At 50.6% G+C, this 19,933-nt stretch overlaps 1 protein-coding gene across 2 annotated transcripts in view; it reads right to left on the reverse strand.

The window, feature by feature from the left end:
• Window positions 1–4,602: 4,602 nt before the first annotated feature.
• The window catches only part of LOC118794354 (ubiquitin carboxyl-terminal hydrolase 22), a 39,224-nt gene continuing 23,893 nt past the window's right edge, over window positions 4,603–19,933 (reverse strand). For both annotated transcript variants that reach the window (XM_036552591.1, XM_036552590.1), the window contains 11 exons: window positions 15,221–15,334; window positions 14,787–14,888; window positions 13,111–13,277; window positions 11,365–11,512; window positions 11,012–11,117; window positions 10,011–10,169; window positions 8,539–8,665; window positions 7,319–7,410; window positions 5,852–5,914; window positions 4,963–5,112; window positions 4,603–4,871 (listed from right to left, as the gene is read on the reverse strand). In XM_036552591.1, coding sequence (XP_036408484.1) covers window positions 4,829–4,871; window positions 4,963–5,112; window positions 5,852–5,914; window positions 7,319–7,410; window positions 8,539–8,665; window positions 10,011–10,169; window positions 11,012–11,117; window positions 11,365–11,512; window positions 13,111–13,277; window positions 14,787–14,888; window positions 15,221–15,334 — 1,271 coding nt within the window. In that variant the 3' untranslated portion in view covers window positions 4,603–4,828. The remainder of the gene's footprint in view (window positions 4,872–4,962; window positions 5,113–5,851; window positions 5,915–7,318; window positions 7,411–8,538; window positions 8,666–10,010; window positions 10,170–11,011; window positions 11,118–11,364; window positions 11,513–13,110; window positions 13,278–14,786; window positions 14,889–15,220; window positions 15,335–19,933) is intronic.

The following is a 19,933-nucleotide window of genomic DNA, read 5'->3' on the forward strand; positions in this document are numbered from 1 at the left end:
GCGTGCAAACGATTTATGTGGTGAAACAGCGCCGCCTTGTGGCTCCTTTTGCCCACATGACAGAAACTGGAATCCCCCTCACTCCCAAGACCCTTGTCTATGACGGCAAGATGCGTAAAGATACACGTCGAATTCAACCACAGTTGCATCATACTGCTGCATTTATACACGGTGTTTATGCTTATCCGACATCTTGACAAAGTGACATCTTGCTGTTTTATATTCCTGGCACACTTCAGGAAACGCAGACATTTGAAACTTGCACGTTCTTGAGTCACAGATCACGACATTCACATGGTGGCAGCCAAGATCTGAGAGCGTTTCAACGTGGTGAGAACTCGTATGCTGTCAATACGACATAGTGTTCGTCTTGATTTAATTATGGTTTTCTAACCCAACACAATACAGCAATTTTGTTTTATAAGGCCAGTGTCGATCAAATTGCTTGAAGCTTTAAGTAAACTGTTAAATGAGCTGGTTAATGAGTTAAAATGTTATAATTCTCTGCATCTGACATTCCCCGGTAATTTTATTGCCGTCGTAGAACTACTGCATTAATCAACAAGATTAAAATAAATGAAACTTACACTTGCATACCAATTGAGCCATCACTCCCTCTACAACAGGCGGGCTTACAAGATAGATCACACCCTTGAGAACCGCAGTGGACGCTGTTTTTTTTTTTTTTTTGGCTGGCGAAAAGACATCCGGTCAACAGACAGAAAAAGCATTACGTAGATCTGCCGCTAGAGGGAGCTCTAGTCCTCAATGACAGCACCACACAGTCCACACCACCTGTCTTTACTCATTTCAGTTAGCCAGCTGGAACCACATTTGAGCACAAGGAAAACCCTGACAAACACACTCCTTCAAAACTCCTACCAATGGTAAGATGTGAAGGATTTCTCACCTGTCGCAGGTGCAGAGCTTTATCTTACCTCTGCTGAGCGTGGCTGATCACAGGTGGGCTCAATCCTCAGGTCACCTTCACTGTGGTTTTTAGATGGTATTCCTTTCTCTGATTGCTTGTGAGATGCCTGAGAGTTTGCGAGATGCCATTTGCCACAGTTAAAGGCTGTTAGTTCTGCAGAAGGCTATAAGTTCTTTTGCTAGAGACAAATCAGTAGAAGCAGCCTTCATGTGTGAAAGCATGTCCTCTTGCAGAAACAGAAACAGCAGCTTGACTCATGACTCTGCAATCAAGACAGTTCCCTGGGGATTAAGTGCTCTCCCAGTCTACTCACTGAACTCCGCCCCAACAAGTCACGTGACTGAGTAGACCCTCCCCTTAGGCACAGTGACACCACCAATTTTCTATTTATTGATCAGTCAGTCAGCTCTGAGTGCCTCCCATTCAGAGTTCCGTCTGAGCCGTTAATGACGGTAAGTGTTCTGATTGCCTGGCTTGTTATAAACATTCTGGAAGGGGCACTTTCTAAAACAACATCAATAGTCAGGATACAAATGCAGACAGCATCAGAACCTCCTTGACAAAGGACAGAAGGGACACAGGAGCTGAACGTCTGGTCATGAGGGAATATCTGTGGTTACAGGAATGAAGAGGTCCACCACTAAAAGTCAGACCCCCCCCCCCCCCACACAAACACACACACACACACACAAATGAACCCGTCTCTACAATAACCACGACTGAGTGATTCTGTCTTAGAACAGCAGACACAGGAAACCCAGAGAGCTCCCAGGTTACAATGCAGTTAGTCATTGTCTTCACACAGATGGAGTACCTCACACTGATCTGTCTTTTAGTTTGCAGTGCACTCACAAGAAGAAGCAGTATTTCTGCCTCAATATGGTGTTGCCCAAAAATAAAGTTACTGTTGGTACAGCCATTGCTATTTACAATGTATATGGGAAAAATAACCTGCGCTTGTGTCAGCAGGTCCTACTGAAACTACTGAGTTTGTTTTGCATGTGGTGGTACAATCAAAAAAAAAACAGGGTTAATCTAATCTGGGTTTCCAGATGTATGCTGCGACACTCAGGCGTTAAGAAACCTTCTGAGCAGAAGCAGAAAATACACTATTTTAATTGAGTTCCATGAGCTCTAACACTAATAGGTGTACACAACCTTCAACACTATAATGTGGAGAGGGCAAGAGGTCAGAGTTCAAAGGTTATTCAAGCTGGTTGACCCACTGGTCCAAAACGCTCACAAGCAGTGACAACTTCAGTTTGTTGTCAAACAGGAGTAAGGTGTGAATTTCGCTTTCAGCTGCTGCCACCAGGAGCTTCATGGCAGGACGCAGGATGGTGAAAAAGAGAGAGACAGACAGACAGAGGGAGTAAGAGACAGAGGGAGAATGAGGGAGAGACAGAGGGAGAGAGACAGAGAGAGAGAGAGACAGAGACAGGAGAAAAAACAGAGACAGAGTGAGTGAGAAAGAGGGGGAGCGAGAGAAAGGGAAAGAGAGAGCAAGTAGGAGGAACCACAGGACTCGTTCCGCTTCTGTTCTCTTCCTTTTTAATCACTGAACCAGAGGAAGCGTTCTCCTCCAAACATTTCCGCTGTCCCTCCATGTCCATAGGTGCTGTTCAATCCGCCATGACCCATGAAAAACATCCACGCCACCATTCACCAGTTTGATTTTTTCCCCCCATTTTTCTCCAGTTCAAGGTAATAAAAATAAATATCTGCAGCAGACTGAAGGATATATATATCTATATATATGTTTGTGTTTGTTTTCATAATTCTTACCAACTTCCCAAATACCCAGCGTTGGTGGCATCAAAGTGGTATAATAATCAATGTGATGACCCCCCCTTAGCCTTTTATGGCAATACATGGGAGAAGGAAAGAAAAATGTAGACTCAGGCCTCGATCTAATGCCAGGCCCCGATATATCACTGATTATGGCCAGGTGCCATCTAACCGCAGTGCGCTTTGTCCTTCAGGAAAGAATTTAAGCTAGGATACCATTTCCCAGTGCCTACCGAGATTCATGAGAAATGTGCGAGTGATGAAAAAACTAACCAAAAAAAAAAACCTGCTCAAATTCAGTGCGCAGACCCAAGGGGAAACGGGGACCACGGAGAGGCCGACTGCGGGCCGTAACCAGTGATATCTCGTCTTTAGATCCAGTCTAAACCGCCTGCTGAATGCGAGGGTACTGATGCAGTACAGCCCTGTATCGCCGCACTGCCGACGCAACAGAGAGAGCTCAGAGGAGTCACACATTGCCATAGCTAATACTGTTGGGTCAGAAAGAATGCAGCATACACCACATAACGACCCCCCTCCCCCTCCCCCTCCCCCCGGCACCATCCCCCTCCCGCCACGCCCCAAACTGAAGTATAAAAATCAGGTTCAAAGGACTATCCCGAAGAGTAGTCACAGACCTTGTGGGAATACTAGGAGAGTATCTGCTCAGACTGGTGTCCTGTCCCCTCATGCCTTACCGTAGACCCCAGGTCTGCCAGCTCCTCAAAGACATGCAGAGGGACGAGTATCATCGTGTCTCATCACCATCACCTTAAAATCTCAACCTCCAAGTCTTTGGTCTGGCTCGGCTGGGGTCTGAACCCATGACCCTCTGGTTTCAGAGGTGACATACCATCACTGAACCAACAGTAGGTACTACCGAAGCGAAGGGACCTTCCCTGATTGGGTTCTGAGAGTTTGATAAGGATAAGCTGCAGCTCTATGAGACATGTCCTGTACAAAGCACACGGGGGGAGAAAACAGGCACACCGTTCCAAAGATAACACACGCTCACTTAGTATCTCCACAATATGTCTATAGCTATTCTTTTAGACTGTTTTTTTTCCACGACCAAGTGAGCTAATGTAACCATCATCATAATACCAAAAACATCTTCACAATATTTAAGAAAAAAAATAATATTAATAATACGCCCAAAAACAACATCTGTACCAATGACAGCAAGGGACATGACAGCAAAAGGTATTCAACGAGTTTTAAAAAAATATATCTTCCCTGCCCGCAACCAAAACACGAAATGGGGGAGAGAGAGGTAACAGCTGCAGGAATGGGTCGCTTTGCGGTTCCGTGATGGTGCAGCCCGCAGACGCGGCTCTCACTGAAGGTCCGGCGCGTCCGTCTGTCCCCCGGCGTGGACTCGCATTCTTAAAAAACAGACGAACGCCAGATTCATACAGTACTCCACAACTAAAGTCACGGATCAGAAAGTCACGGATCAGAAAATTCTTTCAAAAGTTCTTGCACAGTTCACGATACCGTACTTCTGTGTGTGTGGTGTTTTTTTTCGTTTTTTTTTTTTTTTGCATTCAGACTTTCTGCATACGAAGAAGAAAAAAAAAACAAAACAAAACAAACATAATCAAAACAAAAAGAAGGGCTCTCCCCTCCCAGTGTGACTGTGTAAATGCTTGGTCAGTTTGGAACTAGAGCACCATGGGAAATCAAATCAGAGTAAAATACTGTAGTGAAAGCAGAGACGTGCCCGCTCTCCTGCTTCGCCACACGTCCCTCTGTCCGCCTGTCTGTCTGTCTGTCCAGCCGGGGCCCCCCCCCACCCCACCCGCGGGACTCCGCCCCCTCCAGCAGAGCCCCTCCTCCCCCCCCCCCCCGTCATCAAGTAGATACTGGTAGCTCAGTGCTGATTTTGCTTTTAGTTTGCATGATTAAATTTGTCATTTTCCATCTGAATTTCTCCTCATTTGGAAAAATGATCTTTAGTAAAGAGTTTCAGGTAGGTTTGTGTGTCGTGTTTCTCTTTCTTTTTTTTTTTTTAAACTCTGTGATAGTTTCTCTCTTCCTTTCTTTTTTGTTTTCTTCCTCTCTTCTCCCGTAGGCGGTGCGTCTCCCACGCAGCTCTCCCAGGTAAGGCTACTCGTATTCCAGGAACTGCTTGTGATAGAACAGCAGGTACCTGCAAGGGAACAGGAGAGGCGGGGTTAGAGCACAGGGCGGAGCGCGGCCTGGCCAATGGCGGCGTACAGGGGGAGGAGCCATCACCGCACCCTTCGCTGTCCAGCACGTCCTTGATGCTGGCTTTGGTGATGATGGCGTCGTCACATTTGAACCACTGGTCCTTGTGCTGGCGGATGAAGCTGGTGTAGTGGCCGCTCTCCAGGGTGCCCTGGTGGTTGACCACGGCGAACAGCGAGTACCTGGGGACACGGAGAGAGGGGAGCGACGTCAGGGGACACGCCTGCCCCTCCCAGGCGCTGAAATAATGGCGACTGCTCCGCCACCACCCCCCCATGCAGACAGCACTCCCCCCAGTGCTTTCTCCTGCTTCCCTGAGCTCAAATGAAGGGGAGACAGTGATCAGGCTGACTCTTCATCTGTGCTGGAGATGGCCTGATATCACATGTGGTTTACACTGAGTGCACTAATGCATGCTGATGTCACTGTCTACCCCGAGGGCAGGGCCACAAGCACCCTCACCTACAGCACACCTGTCCCGTCATTGCATTACATTATTGGCATTCAGCAGACGCTCTTATCCAGAGTAACTTACACAGACTACAGTTTTTTACAATGTTAATTATATAGCTCAATATTTACTGAGGCAAGTCTGGGTTAACTAGCTGGCCCAAGGGTACAGCAGCGGGGTGCCCCAGCAGGGAATTGAACTGGAAACCTTTTGGTTACGAGTCCTGCTCCTTAACCACTACGCTACACTGCCACCCCCGGCCGTCAGCCTGACTCCAGCCGGGATGACCGTCACTGCGTGTGTGTGTGTGCTGAGTGTGGGTACAGGAGGCCATCCAGGGGATACAAGCCAAACCCATCTAATTAACTGCATTTTAAATGAATTAGGGTTGAGATTACTGACACAACAAAGAGATTACAGAAGAGTTTCCCATGCTGAGTTCCTATCAGCACGGACTGAGGGATACTCACTTATTGTCGTTGTTTAAAGCGTCCACTGGCTGTGGGTACTGCCCGTTCATCCGGCTCTCTTTACTGCAGGGGTCACAGGGAGAGGGGGAGAGAGAGAGGTCAACGCTTCTGCGCAAGCGTAGGAACATACTCTCCTTAGTCACTATCCACCCTTAGCTACATCCTGAAAACAGTTTAGACATCAGATTATTTTTTAATCTACTGGTGCACAGCCTTCCCCACAGCCCGGTGTTTCTCCTTCCCTTCAGTACAAAAGGATGGGAGAGAGTTCATCCCTTCACAGAGACAGGCAGAAACTAAAGACAAGCCCACTCGATGGCTTCAGATAACCCCGCTCTCCGCAGAGGGTTGACTGACAGCTCCGTCTCTGCTAATCGATAGAAACGGCCTGACACAATCACTTTAACGAGCTGGCCTGACAGCTGGGGGCTTTTCGGGTATCGGACGGCTGATTGGCCGGTCAATACGCGGGCAAACAGCTGGTTGAGAGGGAATGGCGTCTGTGCATCAGGGTGGTGGTGTGCCTGTGCACACAGCTAGCCTGACAGGCCTAGCTGGTGGAATTGAGAGAAGTTCTTACCCTGAGCTTGTCCACATAATACCAAAGTGCATAAACAAGCAATCAAAAGCTAAGTGAACTATACTCTGGGAAAAAGCCTTTGTCAATTAAACAATTAATTTCACAACTGTAATGATGTGTTTATGAATACCGGTGTAGACAGCTGGCAATATGGAAACTGTGGACAAACAGCACTGATGTGCAGCAGTAACAGCGGGGTATCAGGGCTGGTGTAAAGTAACAGTGGGGTATCAGGGCTGGTGTAAAGTAACAGTGGGGTATCAGGGCTGGTGTAAAGTAACAGTGGGGTATCAGGGCTGGTGTAAAGTAACAGCGGGGTATCAGGGCTGGTGTAAAGTAACAGCAGGGTATCAGGGCTGGTGTAAAGTAACAGCGGGGTATCAGGGCTGGTGTAAAGTAACAGCGGGGTATCAGGGCTGGTATAAAGTAACAGTGGGGTATCAGGGTTGGTGTAAAGTAACAGTGGGGTATCAGGGCTAGTGTAAAGTAACAGCGGGGTATCAGGGCTGGTGTAAAGTAACAGTGGGGTATCAGGGTTGGTGTAAAGTAACAGTGGGGTATCAGGGCTGGTGTAAAGTAACAGTGGGGTATCAGGGCTGGTGTAAAGTAACAGTGGGGTATCAGGGCTGGTGTAAAGTAACAGTGGGGTATCAGGGCTGGTATAAAGTAAGAGCGGGGTATCAGGGTTGGTGTAAAGTAACAGTGGGGTATCAGGGCTGGTGTAAAGTAACAGCGGGGTATCAGGGCTGGTGTAAAGTAAAAGTGGGGTATCAGGGCTAGTGTAAAGTAACAGCGGGGTATCAGTGCTGGTGTAAAGTAACAGTGGGGTATCAGGGCTAGTGTAAAGTAAGAGCGGGGTATCAGTGCTGGTGTAGACTGCAGCTGACCTGGAGGCCATGAAGGGCGTCATGTCCAGTTCGAGAGGGAAGGAGACGTACGTAGTAATCTTCCTCCTCAGCTTAGCAGAGTGCTCAAACCGCTGTCAGGGAGCGAGGGAAGGAGAGAGGAGGAGAGAGGAGGAGGAAAGGAGGAGAGAAAAGAGGGAAGGACAGAGGAGGAGAGGAAGGAAGGAGAAAGGATGAAATGAGGGAAGGAGAGAGAGGAGGGGTAGAGGGGAGAGCCTGTTAGTTTATCAACCAGCACACTGACAGCAGCATAACTTCTTCAAGGCTGTAGGTCCTGACCTCTTCTGCTTCTTTTCTGTCCTGTATGCTGTCATAGTTTATCCCTGCTGAGGCTACTGAATCTCCCAGTGTCCCACTGCATGGCCCTCCCCTCCTCTTCCCCCCTCCCCATCCTCCATTAAGAAACAAGCTCTCCTAGAGCCCAGCCTTGGTACCGAGGGGCGACCCGGACTAGCATTCCCCCTGCCTCGTTGGATCAGAACCCCCAGGTAGAGATGAAGACCCATGGCATCCCAGAGCCCAACAGCAGCCATTCCTCCAGCTGCCTCCCAGTTTTTGGGCCTGGAGGAGAACTGACGGACACTCCCTTCACCAGCCTGCAAGTGTTTATATTCAGTTTGTTTCTTTTCCCGCTGTTTTCCAGGAGTCTCTCGACTGCCTTCCCCTGAGGTGAGGAAGTCTCTGAGCAGTATTTCCCACAGGCCCTGTGTTTCCTGCTTTCCCCGTCACCCTCCCCAGCACACTGGGACCATTCCCCTGTAAAGATGAGCTATGGCAAATAATGACTGCCTGACTTCTGATGCTCAAACCCCTCCCACACATACACTATTTAAATACTCATAACCCCGCCCTCATTCCGCCACAAAGAGGATTCCATGCTCATTCATAAAAAAACCACCAGAGGGGAGATCACTGCTGTGCTGTGGGTCTTTCCCCTTGTGTTCCTGCACTCTGCGACCGCCACACATCTGACCATCACTGGAACAACCAGGAATCAGACCCGGAGATTCAGACAACTTAGACAAACATCCAAAGCGCCCAAACGAGACAGAACCACAGCTCGGCGCTCAGTACAGAGAGGAGGTTCTGGGCGTGGGGTCAGAGGCCCGGCCCGGTGTTTTTGGGTAGGGTAACGAGAGAGCAGGGCCACAGCAGACTGCGGTGAAGGAGAGGCGCAGGGCGGGGCCGTCGAGGGTGCTCACTTTGAGATGAAAGCACGCCACGATGGGCAGCTTCTTCATCGTCAGCTGTTTGGTGGACTCCTGGTAACTATGGCAACCGCCGCATTTGATTTTGGCACTGCTTCCTAGATGCTCCGGCCGAGTAAACCTGTGGGAGAGAGGGAGGGAGAGAGAGGGAGAGAGGGAGAGGGAGAGAGAGAGGGAGAGAGGGAGAGGGAGAGAGAGAGGGAGAGAGGGAGAGGGAGAGAGAGAGGGAGAGAGGGAGGGAGAAGAGGGAGGGAGAGAGAGGGAGAGAGAGAGGGAGAGAGAGGGAGAGAGGGAGAGAAAGAAAGGAAGAGAGAAAGAGGGAGACAGAGAGGAAAAGAGAGGGAGAGAGGGAGAGAGGGAGAGTTTGAACTGAACTGAATTGAGAGAGTATCTCCAAAAAGCACATGCACGGCACAAAAATGCACATATACTGGGTACGACAGAAATACAGACAGTACACAGCGCTGCTTCTCTGAGAGCATCTCCTCTCTTTCAGCCTGATGTGGAGCGACAACCTACAGGGAGACACGAGGCACACTCAACAGGAGACAGAGAGAGGAGAGGAAGAAGGGAGCGTGGAGGGAGAGAGGGGGGATGAGCTCCATCTGCACCATCTATATCTCCACCATCTGTGTGGATGGATGGACGGATGGATGGAGAGAGGAGGAGGAAGAGAGGAACGGTGCCTTACTACAGTCAGTGTGGAGGGGTAGACAGAGAGAGGGGAAGAAAGAGAGAGAGAGGGAAGAGCAGCATCTTCATAAATGCACTTAATTCCACACTTGGTGGAATTAAGAGAGGTGAAAACAAACAGCTAGGTGGTGGTGTCTTTGTAAACAGACAGTTAGTATGGTGGAAAAGAGAGAGAGAGATAGACACCCAGAGGGTGCCGCCTTCATAAACAGCCTACGTGTGACGGAATGGAGAGAGATGGGGATACAGAGCCGGGGGACTGGGTCAGTAAGAAGTCAGTCAGTGCGGTGGAATGCAGACAGAGATATGGTAAACAGCTATGGGGAGGTATCTTCGTAAAAAGACAGTCAGTGTGGTGGAGTGCAGACAGAGATATGGTAAACAGCTATGGGGAGGTATCTTCGTAAAAAGACAGTCAGTGTGGTGGAGTGCAGACAGAGATATGGTAAACAGCTATGAGGAGGTATCTTCGTAAAAAGACAGTCAGTGTGGTGGAGTGCAGACAGAGATATGGTAAACAGCTATGGGGAGGTATCTTCGTAAAAAGACCGTCAGTGTGGTGGGATGGGGAGAGAGTGACAGACAGGTAGGGGGTGGTACCTTCGTAAACAGACGGTTAGCATGGGGGAATGGAGAGAGAGGGAGAGAGAGAGAGATACACAGCTATGGAGCGGTACATTCATAAACAGCCTAAATGTGGAATGGAGAGAGAGACTGAGTGGCGTGGCGGAGAGCAGAGTGGGAGACAGAGAGCTGGGGGGGGGGGGGGGTACCTTCGTAAACAGTCGGTTAACGTGGTGGCCCCTGATTGGTGGCTCTCCCCGTTGACCACGCTGCCGTCACTGCCCGGACTCAGGGGCCAGAAGGGTGTGGAGGACCCCGGCAGGTCCAGGCTGATGTCCCAGAACGGGTCTATCGTCGTCGACACACCGCTGGACAGAGGGGGGGAGAGGGGGTCTGAGAGACCGCTCTGTGTGTGTGTGTGTGTATGTGTGTGCGCGTGCGTGTGCATGTGCATCTACCATTACACTGCAACAGCAGAGCCGCATCTTTCAAAGCAATAAAAAACGTTCACAGACAACTAATGTACGTGAGAACACAACACAGGACTGTCTTTAAACTAAAGTAACAGAACAAAACCAAACCAAACCACATTCCTGACATTAAAAAGAAAGACCAGATTTGCTAGGGTGAGTCATTGAGCTGCAATACATTGCGTGTCCACAAGGTGGCATTAGTGATATCCACCATGCAGGTTGCAGCAGTGTGTAAAAGCAGAGGAAGAGCCCTGCTGGAGTGCAGGTCCCGGCAGCGGCAGGACGGCTTTCAGGGCTGCTGTGAGTCAGGGCGTCGCGCCCGAGCAGGCAAACGCCTCCCAGCGGCCCCCCAGGACCGTTCATTTTTAAACAGGCGGCGTGACACTCCTTCACTGCGAGGGACCGGGCCCAGACTGGGAAACGCGCTACTGGGTTAGGTGACGATTTTACTGAGGGAAGGAAAAAGAGGGAGAGAGAGAAGGAGAAGGATAGAGACAGAGGGAGAGAAAGAGAGAAAGAGAAAGAGAGGGGGCAACTCCTGGGGCAAAGGTGTGAACGCTGAACGCAGCCAGGCAGATTGTGAAAGCTCAGGCCTCAGGCTATGACCTTGGACTGACACACACACACACACACACACACACACACACACACACACACACACACACACACACACACACACACACACACACGTACACACGCATGCACGCATGCACACACACATACGCGCGCTTGCTTACTGGCACACTTGGCAGGTGACGTCAGACTGTAGGCCTCCAGTGAAGATTTGGTCAATGATGCAGTTGCAGTGGTTCGGGTTGTTGGCCTTCTTCCCGTTGTCGTCGCCTTGGTGACCATCAGCGTGAAGCGTGAAGAGCAAACGAGAGAAGGTGAACCATCAACCTCCAGAGGAGACAAACCTCAGACCTCTGAGGGGTCCAGCCCCTTTGCCCTAACACTTCTCCGTCCCACATACACGGATCATCCAATCAGACGAACCACCCGCCCATCACGGCACAGTAACAACGCCCAGCTACGGCATCTCCCTACTGTCAATCATCCTGGAACCGCCCGGGAAGCCCCGCCCCCACACCTTTGCAGTGGCGATGCAGGACGTCGAGCGCGGCGATGAGGAACTCGTGGGCGTCCTGCTGCTCGTAGCCGGCCAGGTGGCGCGCGTGCGTCCACACCAGGTGCAGCAGCCGGAACGGAATGTGGGGGGAGCGGTGGCCGGAGTAAAACTGCCCAGCAGGTACAGGGAGGAGAGAGACGGAGAGGGAGAGGAAGGGAGGGAGAGGGAGAGGGAGAGGAAAGGAGAGAGACGGAGAGGGAGAGGGAGAGGAAAGGAGGAAGAGGGGGAGAGAGAGAGAGAGGAAAGGAGGAAGAGGGAGAGAGAGGAAGGGAGAGGGAGGGAGGGAGAGAGGAAGGGAGAGGGAGGGAGGGAGAGGGAGAGGAAAGGAGGAAGAGGGAGAGGGAGAGAGAGGGAGGTAGGAAGGGAGAGAGGGAGGAAAGGAGGGAGAGGGAGAGAGAGAGAGAGAGGGAGGGAGAGGGAAAGAGAGAGAGAGAGAGAGAGAGGAAGGGAGAGGGAGGAAGGGAGAGGGAGGGAGGGAGAGGGAGAGGAAAGGAGGAAGAGGGAGAGGGAGAGGGAGAGGAAAGAAGGAAGAGGGAGAGGGAGAGAGAGAGAGAGAGGGAGAAGGAGAGGGAGGAGAGAGACGGAGAGGGAGAGGAAAGGAGGGAGAGGGAGAGGGGGAGGAAAGGAGGGAGAGGGAGAGAGAGAGAGAGGGAGGTAGGAAGGGAGAGAGGGAGAGAGAGGGAGGGAGTGGGGGAGAGGAGGAGGGAAGGGAGGGAGAGAGAGTGAGGGGGAGGATGAGAGAGGGATATAAAGAGAGATATATAGAGGGATAAAGAGAAGGAGAGCAGGCAGGACATGGAGAGGGAAGGAGGGAGGGGAGAGAGAGAAGGAGAGAGCAAGAGGAAGGGACAGACAGAGAGGGAGAGAGAAAGGGGGAGAGAGGGACAGAGAGAGAAAAAAGGGAGGGAAGGACAGAGTGATTGGAGGGAAACAGCCAGGGAGAAATGGACGCAGGGTGGAGAGAGAGCGAGGGAGACGAGGAGGAGCAGAGAGAAAAAAGGGATGAGAGAAAGGGAGGAAGTTTAGAAGAGAGAGAGGTAGAGGGCAAGTGAGGGAGAGAGAAGGAGAGAGAGGGAGAGAGAGGGGGAGAGGGGTGAGCTTCCTCTACCTTCATTAACATTCAGAGGCTTTAGCAGGCTCTCTTTTCCCAGAATGACCTTTACAATGAAGAGCTCCGCTCTCAGCACATTTCCAGCTGCTTCTTCTGCTACAGCCGATCGGGTCAATTAACCCCGTCTCAGGTCAGTGCCCTGGGACTAAAACCAACTACCTTCTGTTTACAGAACCTTCAGCGTGACCTCCCTCCATTCTGAGCCACATGACCCATTCCATGACTCTGGACTTTAACAGCACGACCGCAGTCTGGGCCGCTCTTCCCTCAGGTCTTGAGGGAGACAGCATAACTGATGGTTCTGGTAAGACAGTCGGGTGACAGAGAGAGACCCCAACAACCTGATCTCTGCCAGGCCCCATTCAGCGGCTGGCTGAACCGAGTCGGTCATGGGCTCTCTGAACTCACAGTTACATTCCATTTAATTTTAGACCCAGCTGAACACCACAAGGGTTCAATGTATCACAGACTGTTCTGGATGTGACAACAAGACAGCAGGACATTCTTCTCAGTTTTGCTGTGTGGCAGTTAAAGCCAGGTACCTCAGAAAAACAGGGCGAGTGTGAGCACACGCCGAGGTGTGGAACCGAACTCACCTCCTGAAAGAGCTGGGCCATCTCGCACACCAGGCAGGAGTTTGACTGCATCTCACACTTGTGTCGGTCGGAGAGGAAGAAGTCTCGAAGGAGGGGCGTGTGCGTGAGCGCCTGCACGATGCAGTTCATAAAGCACGTGTTCCCCAGGTTTATCAAGCCCCGCAGACCTGCAGGAGCACACCGGATCCAACCAGGTCCGACCGGATCCAGCCGGAAACAAGAGGGAAACAGAGGCACCGCATGTGAGTTAGGAGCATTAATGGATGGGGAATCAATGAACAAAAAAAAACATCATTTTAACCTTTAACCTCAACTCCAGCGCCATGGACACCTGCACTCATTCAGAGTCACAGTCCTGGGGTTCCCAATCCCCTAGAGCTGTGGCACTTTGAGACCTGGACTGAGTGGGACGACCGTGCAGATACGGGAGCCCTTTTTCGGGCTTGGCCCGGTATTCTGGAGCAGGCTGTCCCGACAGGTGAGGCCCAGCGTGGGTCTGGGTCTGGGCCAGGCCCGGCTCAGAGAGGAGCTTGGACGGATACGCAGGTCACAGCCAGGGGTTAAACGCGCAGACTGGACCGGCTCCACGGCGGTCACGTGTCTGTCTCACTCCGCCCTTTTTAAAGAGGGGAGCGGAGTGCTGCTCTGGGCCTGTCAGAGAGGGGCGTGGCAGCACCCCGGTCCCACCCAGCTGTCCCGTTCCCCTTTAGCACCTGAGCTTCAGGCATGAGAAACCCTGAAGCTCACACCTTCACTCACATATGCACACCTGTATATGTACATGCACACCCACATAGCCACACGCACAAAAATATGCACATGCAAATGCACACTTAAATGGACACACGCACACACACAGACAGATGCACACACACAGTCAATCCCTTCCTCTCTACATTAGGGGTGGGGTAAGAGGGTATCCCATGCAGATATGAGGTATGAGGTAGGAACTGCAGGGTATCCCATGCAGATATGAGGTATGAGGTATGAGGTATGAGGTATGAAGTAGGAGCTGACCCGGCTCCATCACCTCAGTGTCAGTACAGAGCAGCTGTTCAGTTGCACACTGCACGGCGGGCTGTGATATATGCATAAATACAGAACTCAAATCAACTGCGGGACAGGCGTGTCCGCGCCGCCGAATGGACAGGAACATCTGTTCCCTGCATGCAGGGGGGCCATCCTTCCTTGACACACCTCTAAATTATCAACGATCTGTCTACAGTGCTAGCATTCTGCCACCACCTCACCATTAACCGTAGATTTGACAACCATGTCAACGTTAGCCTTAGTACTCAAAGCTATGTCACCGTTTGCGTTCAAACTCAACACAGCTACGAAGTCACAATTAGTGTTATTATTTCAGACTGTTACGATGTCACAGTTAGCGTTAAAACTGCTACGATGTAAGAACAAAAAGCAGTTAACTGTGTGCCTGACCCCCACATTTTAGCACGCCATTATATTGCCACAGATTCCCCATTAGCTCACTGGGATGAAGACCCAGGGTCCTCACTAAGGGAACCAACCATAGGGGGCCTCATCTCACATCAGTACTACACAAGCATGGCAGTCAACAACCAGAGTGGCCTCTATGTTCATGAGATATATTCTCTTCTAGACCTGTAAGAGCAATGAGAGAAAGGAAAGGTTTTCTCAGAGATGCAGAGCGTTACCGATGGTGCAGTTGGTGGTGATCTTTCTGCGTTTGGGATTGTGCCGTAGCAACTCCAGTTCTCGCTTGGTCGGTTCCCATGTTGAATACTTCTCGCCCACACCTGGAGACAGACAGACAGCCAGGCAGACAGACAGAATGGTGAGTTAGGTGAGAACGCCAAAGGCCTGGTCTTTAAATGGCTTCCAGGCTGGCTCCTTGAGAGGAGAGAAAGTGCCAAACATTTACTCTGGTGCTACAAGGCAACAGCCTCAGTGTGGGCTTGATGTGGCCGACCAAACACTTTTCCCGGCTTTCATTTTCAACAACACGACTTTTTTTTTCCTAAAAAATATCCTTGGTGTCAAAGATAAGAAATGTCAAATGGAACTTGTGAGGTGAAGGGATGATTCGTTTTCAGCGAGGGGCCAGAGGTGTGCTTCAGCAACACGGTACCTTGCAATTTCCACGCTTTTCTCTGTTCTTCTTTGGCAATCTGTTCCATGTCTTTGTCGTATATGTAGTCTTGACACACAAAGCAATATATCCCGCCGTACAGCAAGTCTATGGCTGAGAGAGAGAGAGAGAGAGAGAGAGAGAGAGGGGTCACAGAGAGCAGACGGGTTTAGCCAGCATTAAGCGTGTTTCACACAGCTCTGAATTCTCCTTTCTTGCCACGTTCTTCCTGCAGTCAGCTTTATTGATCCTGCTGATCATATTGTTTATGTTCCTTCCTCTGTACAGCTGGGGGGCGGGTGGGTGGGGGTCAGATGATGATGATGATGATGATGTCACTGACTGGCATGGCACTCTCGCCTTCTGGCCTTTCTCTTCACATCCACCATATTCTCAAACTCCACGGCAACAATACCTGAGTTCTGTTGCCGTGACAACCTATTTATAGCCATAGCAGACCCTGCCTATCCCGACACCGAAGGCATCCCTTGGCTGTGTGGTCAGGAGCCTGGAGCCAGGAGCCAGCCCTGAGCCAGGAAAGAGTGTGTGTATGTGTGTGTGGTGTGTGTGTGTGAGAGAGGGTGAATATCTTAAGGTATGAGAGTAAGTGAATGAGAATGAATGAGGGAACTAAGGAGTGAGTGTGTGGTACACAAATGTGTGTAAGAGTCTGGTAATAAGTGTGTAAAAATGTGAAGTATAATTACGAAAAGACTACCAGTGTGTGGAGTGTCATTAAGAATGTAGTGTCTGTCAGGGAGGAGGTCTAAATGAATTTGTAATAGTGAGCCAATGAGTGCGGATATTAGGGAGCAAGCAGGAGTGTGTGTAAGTGTTTGAGAGACTGAGTGTGCATCCGTGTGTGTGCGCGCATGTGTGTGTGTGTGTAATGTATGTGAGACTGAGTGTGCATGTGTGTGCATGCGTGGTCGTGGTGTTGCTGGGGGGGGGGGGGGGGGGGTGACTGCGTGCGGGTATTTGAGAGTAAACTGGAGTGTGTGTGTGTGTGTGTGTGTGTGAGACTGTGCGTGTGTGCATGTGTATATGTGAGACTGTGTGTGTGTGTGTGTGTGTGTGTATGTGGTTGACTCGCGTGTACACGCCTGTGCATCTCCTTCGGCAGGGCCGGGAGAGGAGCCTGAGCAGACACCAGGCTGCTTTCTCTCTCTTCCCTTCATCTTAAGCACATGTCAGCTCTGGAAATGGCTTTAATTACAGACTGGCTTCTGAAAGTCCCAGTGGAACCACCCCATCCCTCCACACGCCCTTCCTTTAACTGCCGAGGTCAAGCGTCTCCCATTTACACTTTCAAACACGGTGTTCTGAGAATCCGAAAACGAGGTAAAAATAAAGAGCCCCTCTCTTCCAGCCTTGCATCTCCATTCGGCACTCAACATTACATTACCAGCATTTAGCAGACGCTCTTATCCAGAGCGACTAACATGGGTTAGTTATTTTCTTTTTTTTTTTGTTATGCATTTATACAGCTGGATATTTATTGGATATTGGGTTGTGGGTTAAGTACCTTGCCCGAGGGTACAACAGCAGTGCCCCAGCGGGGAATCGAACCCGAGTCCTGCTCCTTACTCCTACGCCACACTGCCGCCCACGTGCTACACATGTGCCACGCTTGCGCTGGCTGTGGTCAAACACACCCCTCTGTCTACAGCCTCTGTCTGTTCTTATGGTTTGGAGGATTGTCGTGCCAAGAACATTGGTGAAACTGGGCAGCCCTGTAAGTGGCTTGTGACCAGTGGGTGATGGGTTCGAATCCCGGCCCGCAGCTCCCAAGTTCTTGAACAGGGTGCGTCACCCGTGCCGTTCCAGTGGCAGCCCGGGTGCATTGTGGGTAATATCTGGAGTGCGAGTGGACACCCTGCGGAGTTAATGAATGATGGTGGCAACCCGGGAAAAGCTGAAACATACTGCCAGAAAGGGCCTTGGACTGCGTAACCATGGGAACCGGGCAGGGGAAAAATAATACACAACACTCAACCAACAAACGAACCAATCAGATGAAAATAAATGTAAAAAGTGTAAGTGAACCGAACAAAACCGAACGGGAAAAAAAAGAGGACGAAAATTAAGAAAAACGGCCTGCAGTAAGTATTAATTTGATTATGTCTGGTTTATTAAGCTAACGTTCCCCCCAGATCTAAGCCGTTTTCCCCACTGATTAGCGGCGGTTTCTGTGCAAATCCTTAACCTAATTAATAGTTTCACGTTCTGAGCTTGATAAGACTGACAGAGAGCTGCCACGAGGAGCAATTCCCAAAGAGAACCTCATCACCCACAGACCGATACCATTGTCCCTACTACTGCTGTGATTATGCTCATTATTAATGTGCCATTGTTAAGCATTAACAACCAATCGCTCCCCGCACAAAGATCCCACTAACGAGTGCATGTTAGTTATTCAAAAGGGGGACAGTCATTAAGTTAATGGGGAAATGCTAAAAAGAGACACTTGTTCTGGCTTAGATCTCCCCCCAACCCTTTCCCCCCACCACTGAAGGGAAGAAATCTTTGAGAAATTCACTGAATGTCCGATTCCTTGAGCCTTGCTGCGTGTGTGCATGTGTGCGTGCATGCACGCGTGTGTGCGTGCGTGTGTGCGCGTGTGTGTGTGTGTGTGTGTGTGTGTGTGTGTGTGTGTGTGTGTATGTGCCTGCATGCAGGTTTGAGTCTGTGTGCGGATATATGCAAGTGTGTGTGTTTAACTGTGAATGGGTGTGTGTATGTAAGTGTGTGTGCTTCAGCGTGAGTGTGTTTAAGGCTGCACTGTTAACGCGCTGATTTCTCCACGCTGGGCTCCTTTATGTCTGGAATACGCTCCATCCCCAGAGACAATGGAGGGCCCCCTTGGAGAGCATTTCCGCTGTCAGTCACTCCGTAATAAGGGGGTTACCATTATCACTGTTGTGCTGTAATCAGCCCAGCCCCCCTGATTAATACACAGGAGATAATTACACGCTAATCTCGGCCGTGTGCGGTCTGACTCCAAGCGTTCACCAAAGAGCTGATCTGACACACCCCATGTCAGCTCCTCAAACGGCTCCTTTCGGATACGGGGGGTGAGGGGGGTGCACAGCCGGGTCGCTGTGAGATTCTCACCCCTATTGCTACGAAATGTGTCACATCTCAGAGAGCAGGAGAGAGACTGGCTCGCGGATACACCTGTGCAGGTGTGCAAGTGTCTGTGGCATCAGGGCTAACTGAGCTGACAGAGGACCGTGCAGATCCAAAGGGAAAGCAGCCAGCGTTTAGGCAGCTGTAGCACCCTGAACACAGGTACATCAGTACCAACAATGTTCACTTCAACACAAAGCCATTCAGTGCGGCTGCTTGTGCCGCGCCTGTGCCTCGTGTTTGGAATGCCTGCGTCTCACCTAAACTGTGCCTCTTGTTTTTGGTGTTGCTGTGTCTTTCAAAGGCTGTGGAGTGTGTGTTACATGTGCATGTGTCTTACCTACGTTTGGCATGTGCTTTTGGTATGCCCGTGTCTTACCTAGGTTGTGGTGCTTGTTTTTGGCATGCCCGTGTCTTACCTAGATTGTGGCGCTTGTTTTTGGCGTGTGCGTGGCTTACCTAGGTTGTGGCGCTTGTTTTTGGCGTGTGCGTGGCTTATCTAGGGTGTGGCACTTGTTTTTGGTGTGCTCGTGGCTTATCTAGGTTGTGGTGCTTGTTTTTGACGTGCGCGTGACTTACCTAGATTGTGGCGCTTGTTTTTGGCGTGCTCGTGGCTTTAGATTGTGGTGCTTGTTTTTGACGTGCGCGTGGCTTTAGATTGTGGCGCTTGTTTTTGGCGTGCTCGTGGCTTACCTAGATTGTGGCGCTTGTTTTTGATGTGCTCGTGGCTTTAGATTGTGGCGCTTGTTTTTGGTGTGCTCGTGGCTTTAGATTGTGGCGCTTGTTTTTGGCGTGCTCGTGGCTTACCTAGATTGTGGCGCTTGTTTTTGGCGTGCTCGTGGCTTACCTAGATTGTGGCGCTTGTTTTTGATGTGCGCGTCCCTTACCTAGATTGTGGTGCTTGTTTTTGGCGTGCTCGTGGCTTTAGATTGTGGCGCTTGTTTTTGGTGTGCTCGTGGCTTTAGATTGTGGCGCTTGTTTTTGATGTGCGCGTGGCTTACCTAGATTGTGGCGCTTGTTTTTGGCGTGCTCGTGGCTTTAGATTGTGGCGCTTGTTTTTGGTGTGCTCGTGGCTTTAGATTGTGGTGCTTGTTTTTGGTGTGCTCGTGGCTTTAGATTGTGGCGCTTGTTTTTGATGTGCTCGTGGCTTACCTAGATTGTGGCGCTTGTTTTTGGCGTGTGCGTGGCTTACCTAGGTTGTGGTGCTTGTTTTTGGCGTGCTCGTGGCTTACCTAGATTGTGGCGCTTGTTTTTGGCGTGCTCGTGGCTTTAGATTGTGGCGCTTGTTTTTGGCGTGCTCGTGGCTTTAGATTGTGGTGCTTGTTTTTGGTGTGCTCGTGGCTTTAGATTGTGGCGCTTGTTTTTGATGTGCTCGTGGCTTACCTAGATTGTGGCGCTTGTTTTTGGCGTGTGCGTGGCTTACCTAGGTTGTGGTGCTTGTTTTTGACGTGCGCGTGGCTTACCTAGATTGTGGCGCTTGTTTTTGGCGTGCTCGTGGCTTACCTAGATTGTGGCGCTTGTTTTTGGCGTGCTCGTGGCTTACCTAGATTGTGGCGCTTGTTTTTGATGTGCTCGTGGCTTACC

The sequence above is a fragment of the Megalops cyprinoides genome, chromosome 19 (genome assembly GCF_013368585.1).
Source record: "Megalops cyprinoides isolate fMegCyp1 chromosome 19, fMegCyp1.pri, whole genome shotgun sequence".
Classification (NCBI taxonomy): domain Eukaryota; kingdom Metazoa; phylum Chordata; class Actinopteri; order Elopiformes; family Megalopidae; genus Megalops; species Megalops cyprinoides.